Here is a 14,787-nt window from a genome sequence, read left to right on the forward strand (position 1 = left end):
ACTTATACAATGCTGTATATCAATTCTATCTCAATAAAACTGAAAGAAGGAAATGTAAAACTTCTGCTCTGCAGAAGACAATGTCAAGAGAATGAGAAGACGAGGCATAGACTTGAAGAAAACATTTACAAAAGACGTTTCTGATAAAAGACTGTTACCCAAAATATACAAAGAACTCTTAAAACTCACTAATAATAAAATAAACAGCCCAGTTTAAAAATGGGCAAAAGACCTGAACAGACACCTCACCAAAGAAGACGTACAGGTGGCAAGTAAGGATATGAAAAGATGTTCAACATCTTATGTCTCAGGTCTCGACCCTGGGTTAGCTTTCCGGCTGGGACACCCAGACAAACCCTACCCCTCAGGTGTGCCGAGCTTGCTTGCTGTCGGCATGTCTATTATTTACTAGTCCCCTTTATCCTGGGGTCTTGGATCTCAGTGGAAGGGAGCCTCTGGAGAATCTCTTTGGAAGTCCTCAGATTTCCTCAAGTTTATCTGCCACCCAGAATGTAGGTTCTCTGTATAATTGAACAAATCTCAAGGGCTTGGCCAACTGCGTCACTGATGTGATTTTAGCAGCAGGTGACGTTCCCCAAAGAGAAAAGGTGATCCCAGTTGGCAGTGGGGAGAGAGGGGCTGTTATCTGGAATGAGAGTTTCAGATGAAATTCTGTGGTTTGGGGCTGAGAGGGATGGAAAGGGGCCCATCCAATTAGGGTTGGGAGCTGCTGGGGCCTGAAAGCAGAGAAGTTTGTCTGCTCCTTCAGCTCAGCAAAGACAAGAAAGATCAAGGGCTCTGGAATCAGTAAGGAGATGGCGGCTCTTATTTCCAAGCTTTGCTGGCCTCACCCAGAAAGTGAGTCTCTTTGAGGGTTAGAGAAAGCCTTTCCAAAGTCGTCCAGGCTGGCCCTGGGCTGGCTAGTGTTTCTAACAAGTTCCCAGGTACTACAGGTACCACTGGTCTTGGGACCATTCTTTGAGTTCTGCTGCTTTTAGAGGCAGGGTGATGAACCTGTTGGGGAGCAAAACTTGTGACCCCAAAATCTGTCTCCTTGGGGCTTCCCTGGTGGTGCAGTGGTTAAGAATCCGCCTGCCAGTGCAGGGGACACGGCTTTGAGCCCTGGTCCGGGAAGATCCCACATGCCGCAGAACAACTAAGACCGTGCGCTGCAACTACTGAGCCTGCGCTCTAGAGCCCATGAACCACAACTACTGAAGCCCACACAGCTAGACCCCGTGCTCAGTAACAAAGAGAAGCCACCACAATGAGAAACCCGCGCACCGCAACAAAGAGTAGCCCCCGCTCACCGCAACTAGAGAAAGCCCGCGGACAGCAACGAAGAGCCAATACAGCCAAAAATAAATACATAAATAAATCTATTAAAAAGAAAAAAAAGTTAAAAAAAAATCTGTCTCCTTGGCCTGAGGATTAATTTAGGATGATCTTTAAAAAATGTTTATTGGAGTATATTTGATTTACAATGTTGTGTTAGTTTCAGGTGTACAGGGGAGGATGATTTTTAAGAAACAGAAGACTCGGAAAGTTTTTCTTTTTAGCTCCCCCTTAGCTACATAAAGAATTTAGTTAAAGGGCCTGTTCCCAGAATAGAGCTATAACCAGAGGTATCTGCAGAGAATACGGGCTAGGTGTAGTGGGGGACACTCAGCATGGCCTAGAGATCAAAGTCCACCCCGTGTCCTGTTGTCTCTACATGACCCAGCAAACATTTATTTGCCAAACATTTGCTTTTCCATCTCCATGTGCATTGCCTTCCTCCCCTTTGAAGTCCCAAACCAGTACCCCCAACATCCTCTTTTGTCTTTAGCTGAGGATGGTGTTTAAGATGAGGGCTTCGGCCATTTGGGTGAATTTTTCGGTTCTCCTGGGCCTCTCCCACGTATACATGTTATTAAACTCCTGTTTTATATTCTCCTGTTTATCTAACTCATGTCAATTTAATTCTTATACCAGCCAGAGGAACCTAGAAAGATGGAGGAAAATTCCTTTCTCCCCGACAGTTGTCATAATCAGCAGGATTTCCCTTTACTGGCTGGACACTACTCTCCCTGAAGCTGCTGCGGCTAAGAGATCCTGGGACAACTGACAGAAGCCACAGATGGTAAGAGTTCTTACCTGTCAGTCAGTCTCCCAGATCTCTGCTTGCAGGGTCTATTGGAAGTGAGAGTGGTAAGAGCCCTTTATTGCTTTTCTACAGTTAGATTAACAGGAGAAATATTTATGGAGTTAGTTCCTTGGACCCAGAGACTCTTGTTCTGAAAACTGGCAGAGTACTCTTGATTTGTTGATCCTTTTCCTCCCAAGATGGTTATCGTTTTTCTTTATCTCTCTATTGTGTTGCTTGTCGTAAGAAGGAAATTCCATAGGGTAGGACGCAGGCGTAGGTCCATTAAGCTTGTTGTCCAGGCTGGCCCCACAGACTGGTGAGTTTGCTAGTCTCACCAGACCACTATCTATTTAGGCAAACTACGCTTGGTGAGTTAATATTCATGAGATAAGAGCTACTGTTAAGGAATGTCTTGGAAGTCACAGCTGCACCACTGGTGGGCAAGGGTTGAGGATTTGAGGGCCCTCAGGGCACTCACCACCTCAAGTAGGCACTCGTGAAAGGCTAAGTCGGTCATGGAATGGGTTAGATCAATACTAGGTCACCCACCAACCTCAAGAAAATTTCTGTATCACGAGGTACACTGTAAAATACCTCACAATCCTCAGCCCCACAGTACATCCCTCTTAGGTATTAGTTTGGCTCCAAGAAACCCAAGACTTAGCTTAAAGCTGTTAATGTACATATAAGAAAAAAAAAACTGGATGAGTTTTTTCCTTCCATCTTATTATACATCCTGAAGAGCTTGGTTTGCTGACCAGTGAGAAAAATCTCTCTGGTCTCTGCCATCAGAAGGCTATACATACTGGTATGCATTTTGCAGTCAGATAGACTGGTATTCCAAGCAGCTGTAGCCAACTGGTCAGAAGCCCAGGTAACAACCCAGGCTTCTGACTGGCGTCTCTTTGTGTGGCCATGCCAGCTCTCAGGGGAGTTTGTCATAAAGGGTCAAGTCCATAAGGGGCCTTTGTTGTTCAACCTTTGTTGCTTTATTAGTGATGCAACAAAAGTCTCCACTTTTGGGGGTTTCCCTGGTGGCGCAGTGGTTGAGAGTCTGCCTGCCGATGCAGGGGACACGGGTTCGTGCCCTGGTCCGGGAAGATCCCACATGCTGCGGAGCGGCTGGGCCCATGAGCCATGGCTGCTGAGCCTGCGCGTCCGGAGCCTGTGCTCCGCAATGGGAGAGGCCACAACAGTGAGAGGCCCGCGTATGGCAAAGTCTCCACTTTCTTAGACTGTTCTGGGGAGTGAAATTTCTGGATCTTGTTAGGGCTGTGTCCTTTACATTCTTATGGGATGCCCCTTTCATCCACAGTTAAGGCATAAAAAGACTTATTGGTTTGTGTTGCTATTAAGATACTATTCGTCAATAGCAGATGATGGATCCTTTGAATTGGAAAAACTTCTAAATTGGTAAATTTTTTAGAGAACTCTCATTGTAAACAGCTGTTTTATTGGCACCTGTGGAAAGACCAAATTAAACGGTGGAAACAAAAAAATATAATGGCTAACCCTAAGAACTCCCTTAATTAAAAAACAAAACAAAACAAAAAAGATTTGGGAAACCTTATCAAATTTGGTGTCTCAGCTTCCCCTCATGGGTCTTACAGATGGTAATAAAAGCATTCAGTTAATTAACAAGAGAATGGGAAGAAACCAAGGGGAAAGTCAAGGTACTCTTCCCAAAAAGGTAGAAATTGTTAAAGGGTTATTAAGAAGGTAAATAAAACAAATATTGAAAGTTGCAGCATAAAGAGGAATCAGAAAGAGAAGACTCATGGGACTTGTCCCAGCAGGATGGAAATCTTCAGATGGCTATTAAGAAATGGGATAAGTAAAATGGACATTGATGGGATTAAAATAAACATTTTTAATACAGCACTATCTAAGATTAGGTGAGCCAAAGGGACACCTTTTGATCCCCAAAACATTAAAGGGCCCCAAACAAGTCCACTCTACTTACGCCAGTTTGGAGAAATTTTTTAAACTGGAAGGCAAAAATTACAATGAGAAACCTAACCAACAATCACTTGGGGCAAGAGTTAGGTCGATTAATTGAGTTAAAGATTGACAAAAGGGCCTGGGTCCCTTGGCTCAACCCCTCACTGCAGACCCAAAGCCTTTTACACTAGAGTGGGGAGATGGCAGGGGGATGGAGAGAAGTTTCTGGAACTCCTTGATGCCAGACCCTCACAACCTGTGGTACCAAAACCCATTAGTGGAACCCTGACTTGGGCTACAACAAGATTGAGAAAAGTAAAAAGTACAAGAGTTGATAAGATTATAAAAGTCGGAATGTTTGAGTGGGTGTTATATGAAGAGGTTAAACAGCGTTGCTGGAATGCTTTATGGGAATGGATGTCATGTCTGGCCAGGAACACTTCTCCTACCCAGTATTGCAAGACTGAGACTTATTGATGGGGTCCTAATGGAGGCTATGGTCAAAGGTATAAGAGTTGATGAAACTGAGGTGAAAGCTTGTAAGAAAACTGCAATGTTTGAATGGGCTTTATGTCAGGTGGTTATGTCTCTTTTGCCTGATTGTATTGTCGGGGTAGATATTGCATCTCCCTGGGAAATGTTTCCACTGCTTGGTATTGTAAGACAGGGCACATAAATCCCCCCTTTGGGCAATGTTAATTAGACATGCTGATGAGAGTCAGTAGGGTTGCCTGAGCCCACACAATGTGAGATGAAAACTGGGGACTGATACTGGGGCCTGATAGGAGCAATGGTGGAGGCTTTTTGCCCCTTGGGTGAATTGGTCTGGGGTTGACTTGAGCACTCATAAAGAGGGCCTTTATTGAATACCTTGTGCAGACTTTTTGAAGGCATGATGCATTGATCTCTGAAGTTCTAAAACATAGAAATCTTTTGATTTCCATTTTAATTGGAAATCTTCTCCCTGATATAAAGAAGCAAATTAAAGAAAATAGAGTTGGATGAGCAGATCAGCCTTTTGATATTATTTAGGCAGTAGCCCAGTTCTTTGTGGAATTGAAAGCAACTGTCTTTGTCTTGTAAATCTCTACAAAATCAGAAATGTAAGCACAGCCCACAGTCACCTGAGACTGAGCCTGGGGAATCAATCAGTAGAACCTGGGGGAAAAAAAGGGAAAAAGACCTTTTCAAAAGTACTAACTGGACTTCCCTGGTGGCACAGTGGTTAAGAATCCGCATGCCAGTGCAGGGCACATGGGTTTGAGCCCTGGTCCGGGAAGATCCCACATGCCGCGGAGCAACTAAGCCTGTGCGCCAAAACTACTGAGCCTCTGCGCCAGAACTACTGAAGCCCGCGTGCTCTAAGTCCCATGCTCCACAACAAGAGAAGCCACCACAATGAGAAGCCTGTGCACCACGACGAAGAGTAGCCCCTGCTTGCCTCAACTAGAGAAAGCCCGCTCACCTCTACTAGAGAAAGCCCGAGCGTAGCAACGAAGACCCCATGCAGCCAAAAAAAAATTACTAACTGCTGGAAGTGCTCCCTCACCAAAAATCTAATTCACAGCTTCTTTAATTAATATTATTTGTCAAGGACAGATACAAATCTTAAAAGTCTTTTCCACGTATAGGAAAAAGCCTTTGCCATCTGAGTGGATAAACTTAACTTACTGCAACTGATGTTTAAGAACTAGTGAGTTTTATACTGTTATACCTGATTCATGACTAAAGTCTTAAAATGAAAGCTATGAGGTCTCTGGTTGTGTCTTGTCTGTATATCTATGCATGCATGTTATAGATAGGGTATTTTTCTACCTTCTGATGGTATTGCCAAAAGTAACTTGTAGAAGAACTCTAATTGGCTTAAAAGTAAGCACTTTTGAATTAAATATTTCTAAATATAACAGACTAACACAAATATTTTTCGACTTCACATGATCTAAGATTAACCTTTAGTAAATAAAAGCAAATTTAAAGTTACTTCTTTAATGGGCTTCCCTGGTGGCGCAGTGGTTGAGAATCTGCCTGCTAATGCAGGGGACACGGGTTCAAGCCCTGGTCTGGGAGGATCCCACATGCTGCGGAGCAACTAGGCCCATGAGCCACAACTACTGAGCCTGCGTGTCTGGAGCCTGTGCTCCGCAACAAGAGAGGCCGCGATAGTGAGAGGCCCGCGCACCGTGATGAAGAGTGGCCCCCGCTTGCCACAACTAGAGAAAGCCCTTGCACAGAAACGAAGACCCAACACAGCAAAAATAAATTAATTAATTAATAAACTCCTACCCCCAACAAAAAAAAAAAAAAGAAAAAGTTACTGCTTTAATTAAAATAAGCATGTCTTTAGAATTATCAGCATTAAATATAAAACCTTTATTCTACCTGGGTTTACTAGTCAAATAAGTTCACGTTATGTCTGTTACGAAGTTTATCAGCAGGAGGAATAGCTTGGGATGATAGTTGACTTTAATGTCTCATGAAGTTTTCATGAGTACTCTAAACGTAATTTTTGGGAACAAATGATTTAGATAAATATTGATATAAATGGGATAAGACTTGAAAATAACTTCGAAAATCTTTTGGTAATTTAAAACTTTAGAGTTTTTCTAAGTTAAGTTAAATAATGGGAATTCATTGAATGTCTAGATCATTTCCAAATAAGATAAAATACTGAAATATTAATTGCTAAACAAGTCTAAGTTTACCTACTTTTGTCTTCTTATGACAAAAAAAAACCCTAAAGATGTTTGGGTCTATTATACATTATACATTATGAAATGTATTAAAAAAATACTGGCATAACAAAGAGTTCACAATTGCTTACTTCTTAGTTTTCACTAGAAATTAAGTTTTCTAAGGGTTAAGAATTCTAATTAATATACCATAAAACTACTAAAATAAATAAGGAAAACATCTTCATATGTAAGGAAAATTTTTAAAAGGTATAAGGAATGGGAATGCATTTTGTTAAGGGAAAATAAAGTAAAAAGTTAAAAAAGGGCTTCTCTGGTGGCGCAGTGGTTGAGAGTCCGCCTGCCGATGCAGGGGACACAGGTTCATGCCCCAGTCCGGGAAGATCCCACATGCCGCGGAGCGGCTAGGCCCGTGAGCCATGGCCGCTGAGCCAGTGTGTCCTGAGCCTGTGCTCTGTAACGGGAGAGGCCACGACAGTGAGAGGCCCGCGTACCACACACACAAAAAAAGTTGAAAAAAACAGGAAAAGCATAGGACAAAGTTTGAATGTGAAAAAAAAAAAAGGATTTGTAGAAGGTTTATGGAACAGGAACTCTGAGAAAAGAGTTTTGTGTGTGGTCAGGACTGGCAAAGATTAGAATATATTCAATTGAGTGAATGAATTTTAATATTAAAAGTAAGCTGATACAAAATTAGAATCTTGTTTTCTCTCTGTGTTAAGAAGACAAAAGTCTGCTCTTGATAATTTATAAAATGTTTTTCTTTACCTTTGATTAGTCTGCCTATAAAGAAGGGATTTTATGTTTTATCAAAATAATTTCCTATGTTGTTTTTATTAGGTCTTTGATTACTGGTTTGGTCCCAAACCAATGCCCCTAAAATCCTTTTTTCTTTAGCTGAAGATGGTATTTAAGGTGAGGGCTTCAGCCATTTTGGTGAGTTTCTCTGTTCTCCTGGGTTTCTCCTGTGTATACGTGTTATTAAACTTTTGTTTGACTTTCTCCTGTTAATCTGTCTCATGTCAATTTAACTGTTAGACCAGCCAGAGGAACCTAGAAGAGCAGAGGAAAATTTCTTCCTCCCAGGCAAATGACATGACTTTTGCGATCCTATGATGGAATCTTTTTTTTTTTGTTCCAGGCGTTTCTAACTGGGGAGGTTATGCCTTGGCCTGTGTGCTGTACATCGTGAACTCATGTGAGGTCCACAGACGTTATCTGAGGAAGGCAGTTGGGCCCTTCAGAGCACCTGGAGAACAGAACTGGACTCAGGCCCTCCCATCCATCACTAAGGTCACATAGCCCAGCAGGCAACTCTCATGGATGCACCTTTTCCCCGGATGAGGAGTAGACACGGTATTTCAATCCATAAGCCAGGGGCCAGCACCACTGCTGCCCATCAGAAGCCAGAGGCAGAGCCTGCCTTAAAACAAAGGTCTCCCGGGCTTCCCTGGTGGCGCAGTGGTTGAGAATCTGCCTGCTAATGCAGGGGACACGGGTTCGAGCCCTGGTCTGGGAGGATCCCACATGCCGCGGAGCAACTAGGCCCATGAGCCACAACTACTGAGCCTGCGCGTCTGGAGCCTGTGCTCCGCAACAAGAGAGGCCACGATAGTGAGAGGCCCGCGCACCGTGATGAAGAGTGGCCCCCGCTTGCCACAACTAGAGAAAGCCCTTGCACAGAAACAAAGACCCAACACAGCAAAAATAAATTAATTAATTAATAAACTCCTACCCCCAACACCTTCTTAAAAAAAAACCAAAGGTTTCCCATCAGGGCTTCCCTGGTGGCGCAGTGGTTGGGAGCCCGCCTGCCGATGCAGGGGACACTGGTTCGTGCCCCGGTCCGGGAAGATCCCACATGCCTCAGAGCGGCTGGGCCCGTGAGCCATGGTCGCTGATCCTGCGTGTCTGGAGCCTGTGCTCCGCAACGGGAGAGGCCACAACAGTGAGAGGCCCGCGTGCCACAAAAAAAAAAAAAAAAAAAAAAAGGTTTCCCATCAGGCAACCACTGGACTGGACTTTGACCTACTAGTGACTCTAAATCATTATGACGGATCTCATATAAATGACCATTTTCCTTCTAATTTGACTTTAGGCAGGTTGCTTAACCTCTCTGAACCTCGTTTTCTTCCTCTGTGAAATAGGGGCCGTCAGCATTCTTGGAAGAACGGAATACCTGACCCGTGGTAGGCACTTCATAGCGGTAGCTGTAGGTGTCCTTAGCATCTCCCTCCAAGGAGTTTACAACCCGGCAAGGGCACTGAAACCTCCGCTGGCACCGTCAGCCATCCTACACGGTGCTAAGGTGTGAGGGCCCAAGGTGGGAAGAGGGCCCGGTGGGCTGAAGGCTGGGAAGGATAAACCCAGTGGAAGGGGAGGCATCTGGGCAGGAGGAACGGCGGGAGCAAAAGCTGGGAGATGGGGACCAGCATAGTGCTGGTTTGGGGAGACTGCTCTTGAGGTTGGCGGCAGCAAGCCAGGGTGTAATAGGCGCAGAGGAGGGCTCTAGACCCCAGTGTCCCCAAAGAGGGGGCCTGCAAGTCCTCCGAAACAGTTTGCAAAATTGTTTCATACATGGATTTTCCTGGGCAAGAATCCCTTGTTTCGTCAGAGTCTCCAAGTAGTCTGGGGCCATTAAGAACCCCTGGCAGGGCTTCCCTGGTGGCGCAGTGGTTGAGAGTCCGCCTGCACGATGCAGGGGACACAGGTTCGTGCCCCGGTCCGGGAAGATCCCACATGCCGTGGAGCGGCTGGGCCTGTGAGCCATGGCCACTGAGCCTGAGCGTCCGGAGCCTGTGCTCCGCAACGGGAGAGGCCACAGCAGTGAGAGGCCTGCATACTGCAAAAAAAAAAAAAAAAAGAACCCCTGGCAGAGGGAGGTCACATTAGCCAGATCCAAGCAAACCACGACTCCTGACTGAGGCTTCTACCTGAGACGTAACAGGGAGCCACGCGAGGGCTTTGAGCCAGGAACCGGGGTCCCACTGGGTGGCTTTTGAGTGAGCTCCTCTGACTGCAGAGCCAACTGTGAAGGGCTGTGTGCAGTTCCAGGCGTTCCCCATAGACCAGTGCAGAGTCAGGACACACACGCACACGTACACACACACACACACGTGCACACGCATGGCTGACTTACGTGAACTCACATATACGTGCAGGGAAAACAAAAAGAGAGAAGGCCAGCCAGCCCTCTAAGTGGTTCCAGCATCCTGCTCCCGGTCCTGGACCCCGGGCAGCGAGATGGGCCCCTGGAGACTCGGCTGTTCCTACCTCAGGCCTCAGTTCCCACGGCTCTCGTGACACCGATTCCAGCCTCAAGCCCCCTCCCCAGCGGGTGCCCCTCGCAGAGCTGGGACCCGCCCACCCCGGAGAGAAGCTGGTGGCACGTCAGTCTCTACCAGGCACCTTCTAGGGGAATTCTCCAGAGTAACTGGGTCACAGGAAATTGGGGCCAAAGCCCAGACTTTACATCTAAATCCCAGGTCACGGGTGACTTCACCTGTGAGCGGACAGCTTCGCCTGAGGGCAGGCAGGCAGGAGGGTGGGAGGGCTGGGGACACCTGGAGAACAGCAGAGGGAGCTGGGGTGTTTGGCCTGCTGGAGAGAGGATTTGGGGGGGCCTGAGATCTCAACAGCTTCCTGGGGGAGGGGCACAGATACCCTCCTCGGCCGCGTGAGAGACAAAAGCAGACCAGAAGGCAGAGGGTCTGGTTCAAGGTGAGGAAGAGCTTGTTCTCCTCAGAGCGACTGCCCAAGCCTGCGAGGAGGGAGCTCTCGGACACAGGGATCGGGTCAGGGTCGGGGGAGAGGTTTCTCGAGTTCCGTCAGGCTGACCACAAGGTCACTCCCAGACAGTCCAAACAGTCTCATGCAACTTAAGGCTGCCCCAGTCTTATTCCCCCCCAAAGGCATAGATGGCTAAATGAGGAAAAAACAAAACAGAAAAAACCTCCTGGAAATCAGGAACCAGGTCTTTCGTATCTTCTTTCCCAGCAACTAGTGGAGGGAAACCCAGTGCTTGGTAAATCCTTGTTGAATGAATGATTGTATGAATGAATGAATGAATGCCGTGCTTTATTAAAGCAGTGAGTCTTCCAAGTTTAGAGGCATCTAAAGGACCTTCCAGACAGCAGGAATCACCTCAGGGACATCTTAAAGCACACAGTGGGGCCCACCCCAGGGTTCCTGATTCAGTAGGTCTGAGATGGGTTAGAGAATCTGCATCTCTGACAAGTTCTCAGGCAATATTGCTGCTGCTGCTGCTGCGGGGACCACATTTGAGACCCTGGACTAGAGGGTGGGTTCTCGGCGTCGTGGCAGAAGCTGGTGTGGGGAGATGGGAAGGCGATCCAGGAGACAGGAAGGTTCCTGAGCGTTGAGCCTGGAGACAGCAGCTGAGATGGGGCTGGTGCTGTTGCAGGTCCCCCAGCCCGCCAGCAGCTGAGGTCCTGGGGCCCCTCGCTTGTGCGAAGCATCTGCATCCAGAGCCCCTCCCGCCTCCTTCCTGTCCTTCTTTTACATTGTCTTGCACCCTGTCTGCTCCCTTTTTCCTTCTGCCTCTGTGTCTGTCTCCCTCCTGCACCCGCCCCCATTTCTCTCCAACACCTCCCCGGATGGGTTTGTTATCCCCGCTTTACAGAGGAGGGGGCTGAGGCTCTGAGAGGGAAGGCGGCTTGCCCAAAGCCACACAGCTAAGAGCAGAGCTGAGTCTAGGCTCTCTGACTCCATACTCTGAGCTCTTCCTGATGTGGCTCAGTAGTTTCCTAGTTTCTGGCAATGCCAGGGCGCAGGAGAGGAGGGGAAAGGGGGAGTCGCGCAGCTAAAGCGACATTTTCAGGGGAAATGGTCTGCCCTAAAGGGGCCCAGACAGCCTTCTATGCTTTCTTTACACTTCCTGGATCTGAATTGGAAAAAACCACTCAGAGGGCCGCCTCACACATGATTCCTGATTCATGCAGACACAAAAGGCTGAGCCCAGCCAAACAAGTTCACGCAGCCTCACGCTTACCCTCTGGGGATGGAAATTCTCCTTCCACATCTCCAACCCAGTCTTCATAAATATATTAATAATGTACCACCCTTACAAAGAAAATAAAAGGGAACATCATTAAACCAAAATTACAAACACATTTTTGTATAGCCCCTCCGCTTGTTCTGGGAGATAGTGAGGGGTAAAGAACCCAGGGTCCACGGGGGAGGTAATTTCAGGAGCTGGGCTAGAACTGTGCACACTGCTTGTGGGGACACAGAGAACAGGTGCTTGGCTCGTTCAGAGAGCTCAAGGAAGGCTGCCTGGAAGAGGTGGCACTGAACTGGGTCTTGGAGGACGAGTAGGATATAAGGAGCCAGGTGAGAAAGGGTGGGAAGGACCTTCCAGACAGCAGGCCTCATGGAAGTGAAAGTGCAGAGACATGAGGCAGTGTGTTGTGCAGGGGATAACTAGAGTCGTCCTACTGGAGTTCAGTGGGTCGCTCCATGGAGACCCCTGGGTCATCAAGAGATGCCAGACAGAGCTGTGGCCTGAGTTTTGGTGAAGTTTGGCTGGTTAGGAGCGGAGGAATGTCCCTCATCTCTGCTCTGTGTGTTGCTTATAAGAAGGGCCTCTCATATTCAGGGGATGTGCTCATGACTGTAGCAGGAGTGGGCACCATGCTGAGGAGCCCAGGGAAGGTGGCCACCACCATCCAGGGCACACCCTGCCCACTCTGGTCCTTGGCTGTGCCCCAGGGGTTTTACTTGAGGGCAAAACAAATTGTTGGAGGACATTTCCCAGAGCTTATCAGGAGGCAAGAGCTGATTGATGACACCTTACAGGAGGGACTAAGGATGGATGGATGGATGGAGGGATGAACAGACTGCTGGTAGGCTGGCTAGCTGGATGGATGAATGAATAGCCCGATAGATCATGGATAATGGTTGGATGGATGATACAGAGAGGCAGGAACATGACTTCTGGCCTCATCCTGGCTACCATTCTCTTCCAGCACTTTCACCCCACTCCACTTTCTTTATATTTTTTAAATTGAGGTATAACTAACAGAGTAAAGCACATAAGCTTCAGCGTACAGCGGGTGAAGTTTTATACACGTACACATCCATGCAGCCACCACCAAGATCACAATGCAGAACAGTTCCAACTTCCCAGGAGGCCCCTTTCTCCCACCCCACTCTGAACAGCAGCATCACCTGAAAATCAGCCCATTATGCTCCAAGCATGAAGCAATGGTGACCACCCACACACTCAGCCTCAACACCCAGAAGTCATCCTGGGGCCTCTTTCCACATCCACAATGAACCAGGCCCCAGGCCCTGCCCCCACTGCCCACTTCAGGCCTCTGTCCCTCTCCTCCTGCCCCACCGTCTCAGCCTGGACTGGTGTGGCAGCCCCCAGACCCTGTCTCCAGCCACTCCCTGGTCAGTTCTCCTCCCCGCCCCACCACCTCCTCTTGGTGGGGCCTCCTTGAAGATGGTCTGGTCATTTAGGGATTCCTGGGAATTTGCAGGCAGTCACCGTTGGCCCAGCTGGTCCCTGTGGCTCTTGGAGGCTGAGTGCCAGCCAGTTCCTAAGCTGTTGACTGATCTCGTGCACCCTGAGGACCCCCAGGGCTCTGCTGGGACCGAGAAGGATGTGAATGGTGGGGGCAGGCAGTGTGCTAGGGGGAAATGGCCCTGTGGTACCAGGAGTCTTGCCCCATAAAGAGAGAATATGTCCCAATGGAGGAGAAATGGGAGAATAAAGTCCAGACAATTGACGGAAGATGCCATTCTGGGTTGGGTACCCCTGGGAAGGGGCTCTTGGACAAAGGGCTTGCCTGGAAATGCTCCGGGCCTCCCTCCTACCTTGGGCCCCAGGGAAGAGTGGAAATGCAGGCTCTCAGGCCAGGTGCGAGTAGAGACAGGTCCTAGGTGATATTTGCCAACACTGTCTCCCTTGTTTTGAAGAGTTTTCCGTGAGTGCTCCCCGTAGCCCCTGGCTTGGTTCACTCCTGCTCTTGTCACCTGTGCTCCTAGTTGCCCCTCCTCCAGAAAGTCTTTCTTGAGCCACTTCAATAAATGGGATTGGGGGCCCCTGCTCTGTGCCGTGATCCCCATGGACTGTTCCTGCCTGATCAGTCATCTAGGATGTGACGCCCCCGGGAGTGTGGGGGGCAGGGACCATGTCACATTCACCACTGTATCCCTGGATCAGGTCCTGGCACAAAGCAGGTGCTCAATAAAACTTTAATGGGTGATGGAATGAATGAGCAAATGCCTGAGCAGGAAGCTGAGAACCTTTCTCTGGTCTGTCCTGATCCTCCTGCTCTAGATCCTTTTGTCCCCTTCCTTTGTTTGTAGAGGAGGAGAAGGAGGTTGTGCTTGACTTCTGCCCCTCGGGCACCATCTTCTCTCCTGTGTCTTCACCTAAGACCCACCTTCCTCAGGGGGACCTGAGCTGCTCAACAAGGGACAGACACGTTAGTGGCTTAGACAAGTGGTTCTTTGGCACCTTGTTTTTGGAGGGAGATGGAAGAAAGCAAATCAGATCACTTTTAAAAAAAATCAACAAGTCAAAGGAAGAAAGCTCTGGGCTAAAGACCAGGGGACCCAGCCCTGCCAATAATAATCCACCTCATTTCATGAGCACCTACTGTGTGCCAAGGACCGTGCTAGGTGCTTTACTTGCATTTTCTCTTTTTAAAAAAAAAAATAATTAATTAATTTTGCCTGCGCCGTGTCTTAGTTGCGGCATGCGGGATCTTTAGTTGCGTCATGCGGGCTCTTAGTTGCGGCATGTAGTCTTCTTAGTTGCGGCATGTGGACGTCTTAGTTGTGGCATGTGAACTCTTAGTTGCAGCATGCATGCGGGATCTAGTTCTGGGATTGAACCCAGGCCCTCTGCATTGGGAGTGCGGAGCCTTACCCACTGGACCACCAGGGAAGTCCTGCATTTTCTCATTTAATCCTCACAACAACCTTCTAAGGAGGCATTGTTATTCTCATCCACCTCCCCATTATACAGCTGGGGACACTGAGGCACAGAGAGGT

General features: G+C 47.9%; 1 protein-coding gene across 1 annotated transcript in view; it reads left to right on the forward strand.

Annotated features, from left to right (window-relative positions):
* DGLUCY (D-glutamate cyclase) overlaps positions 1–14,787 on the forward strand; it is a gene marked incomplete at its 5' end in the record, with an annotated part of 54,161 nt that overhangs the window by 37,365 nt on the left and 2,009 nt on the right. Inside the window, 1 exon segment of the mRNA XM_082620201.1 lies at positions 7,901–8,052. Coding sequence (XP_082476327.1) covers positions 7,901–8,052 — 152 coding nt within the window.

Source organism: Mesoplodon mirus, assembly GCF_964341445.2.
Source record: "Mesoplodon mirus genome assembly, chromosome: 4".
Lineage (NCBI taxonomy): Eukaryota > Metazoa > Chordata > Mammalia > Artiodactyla > Ziphiidae > Mesoplodon > Mesoplodon mirus.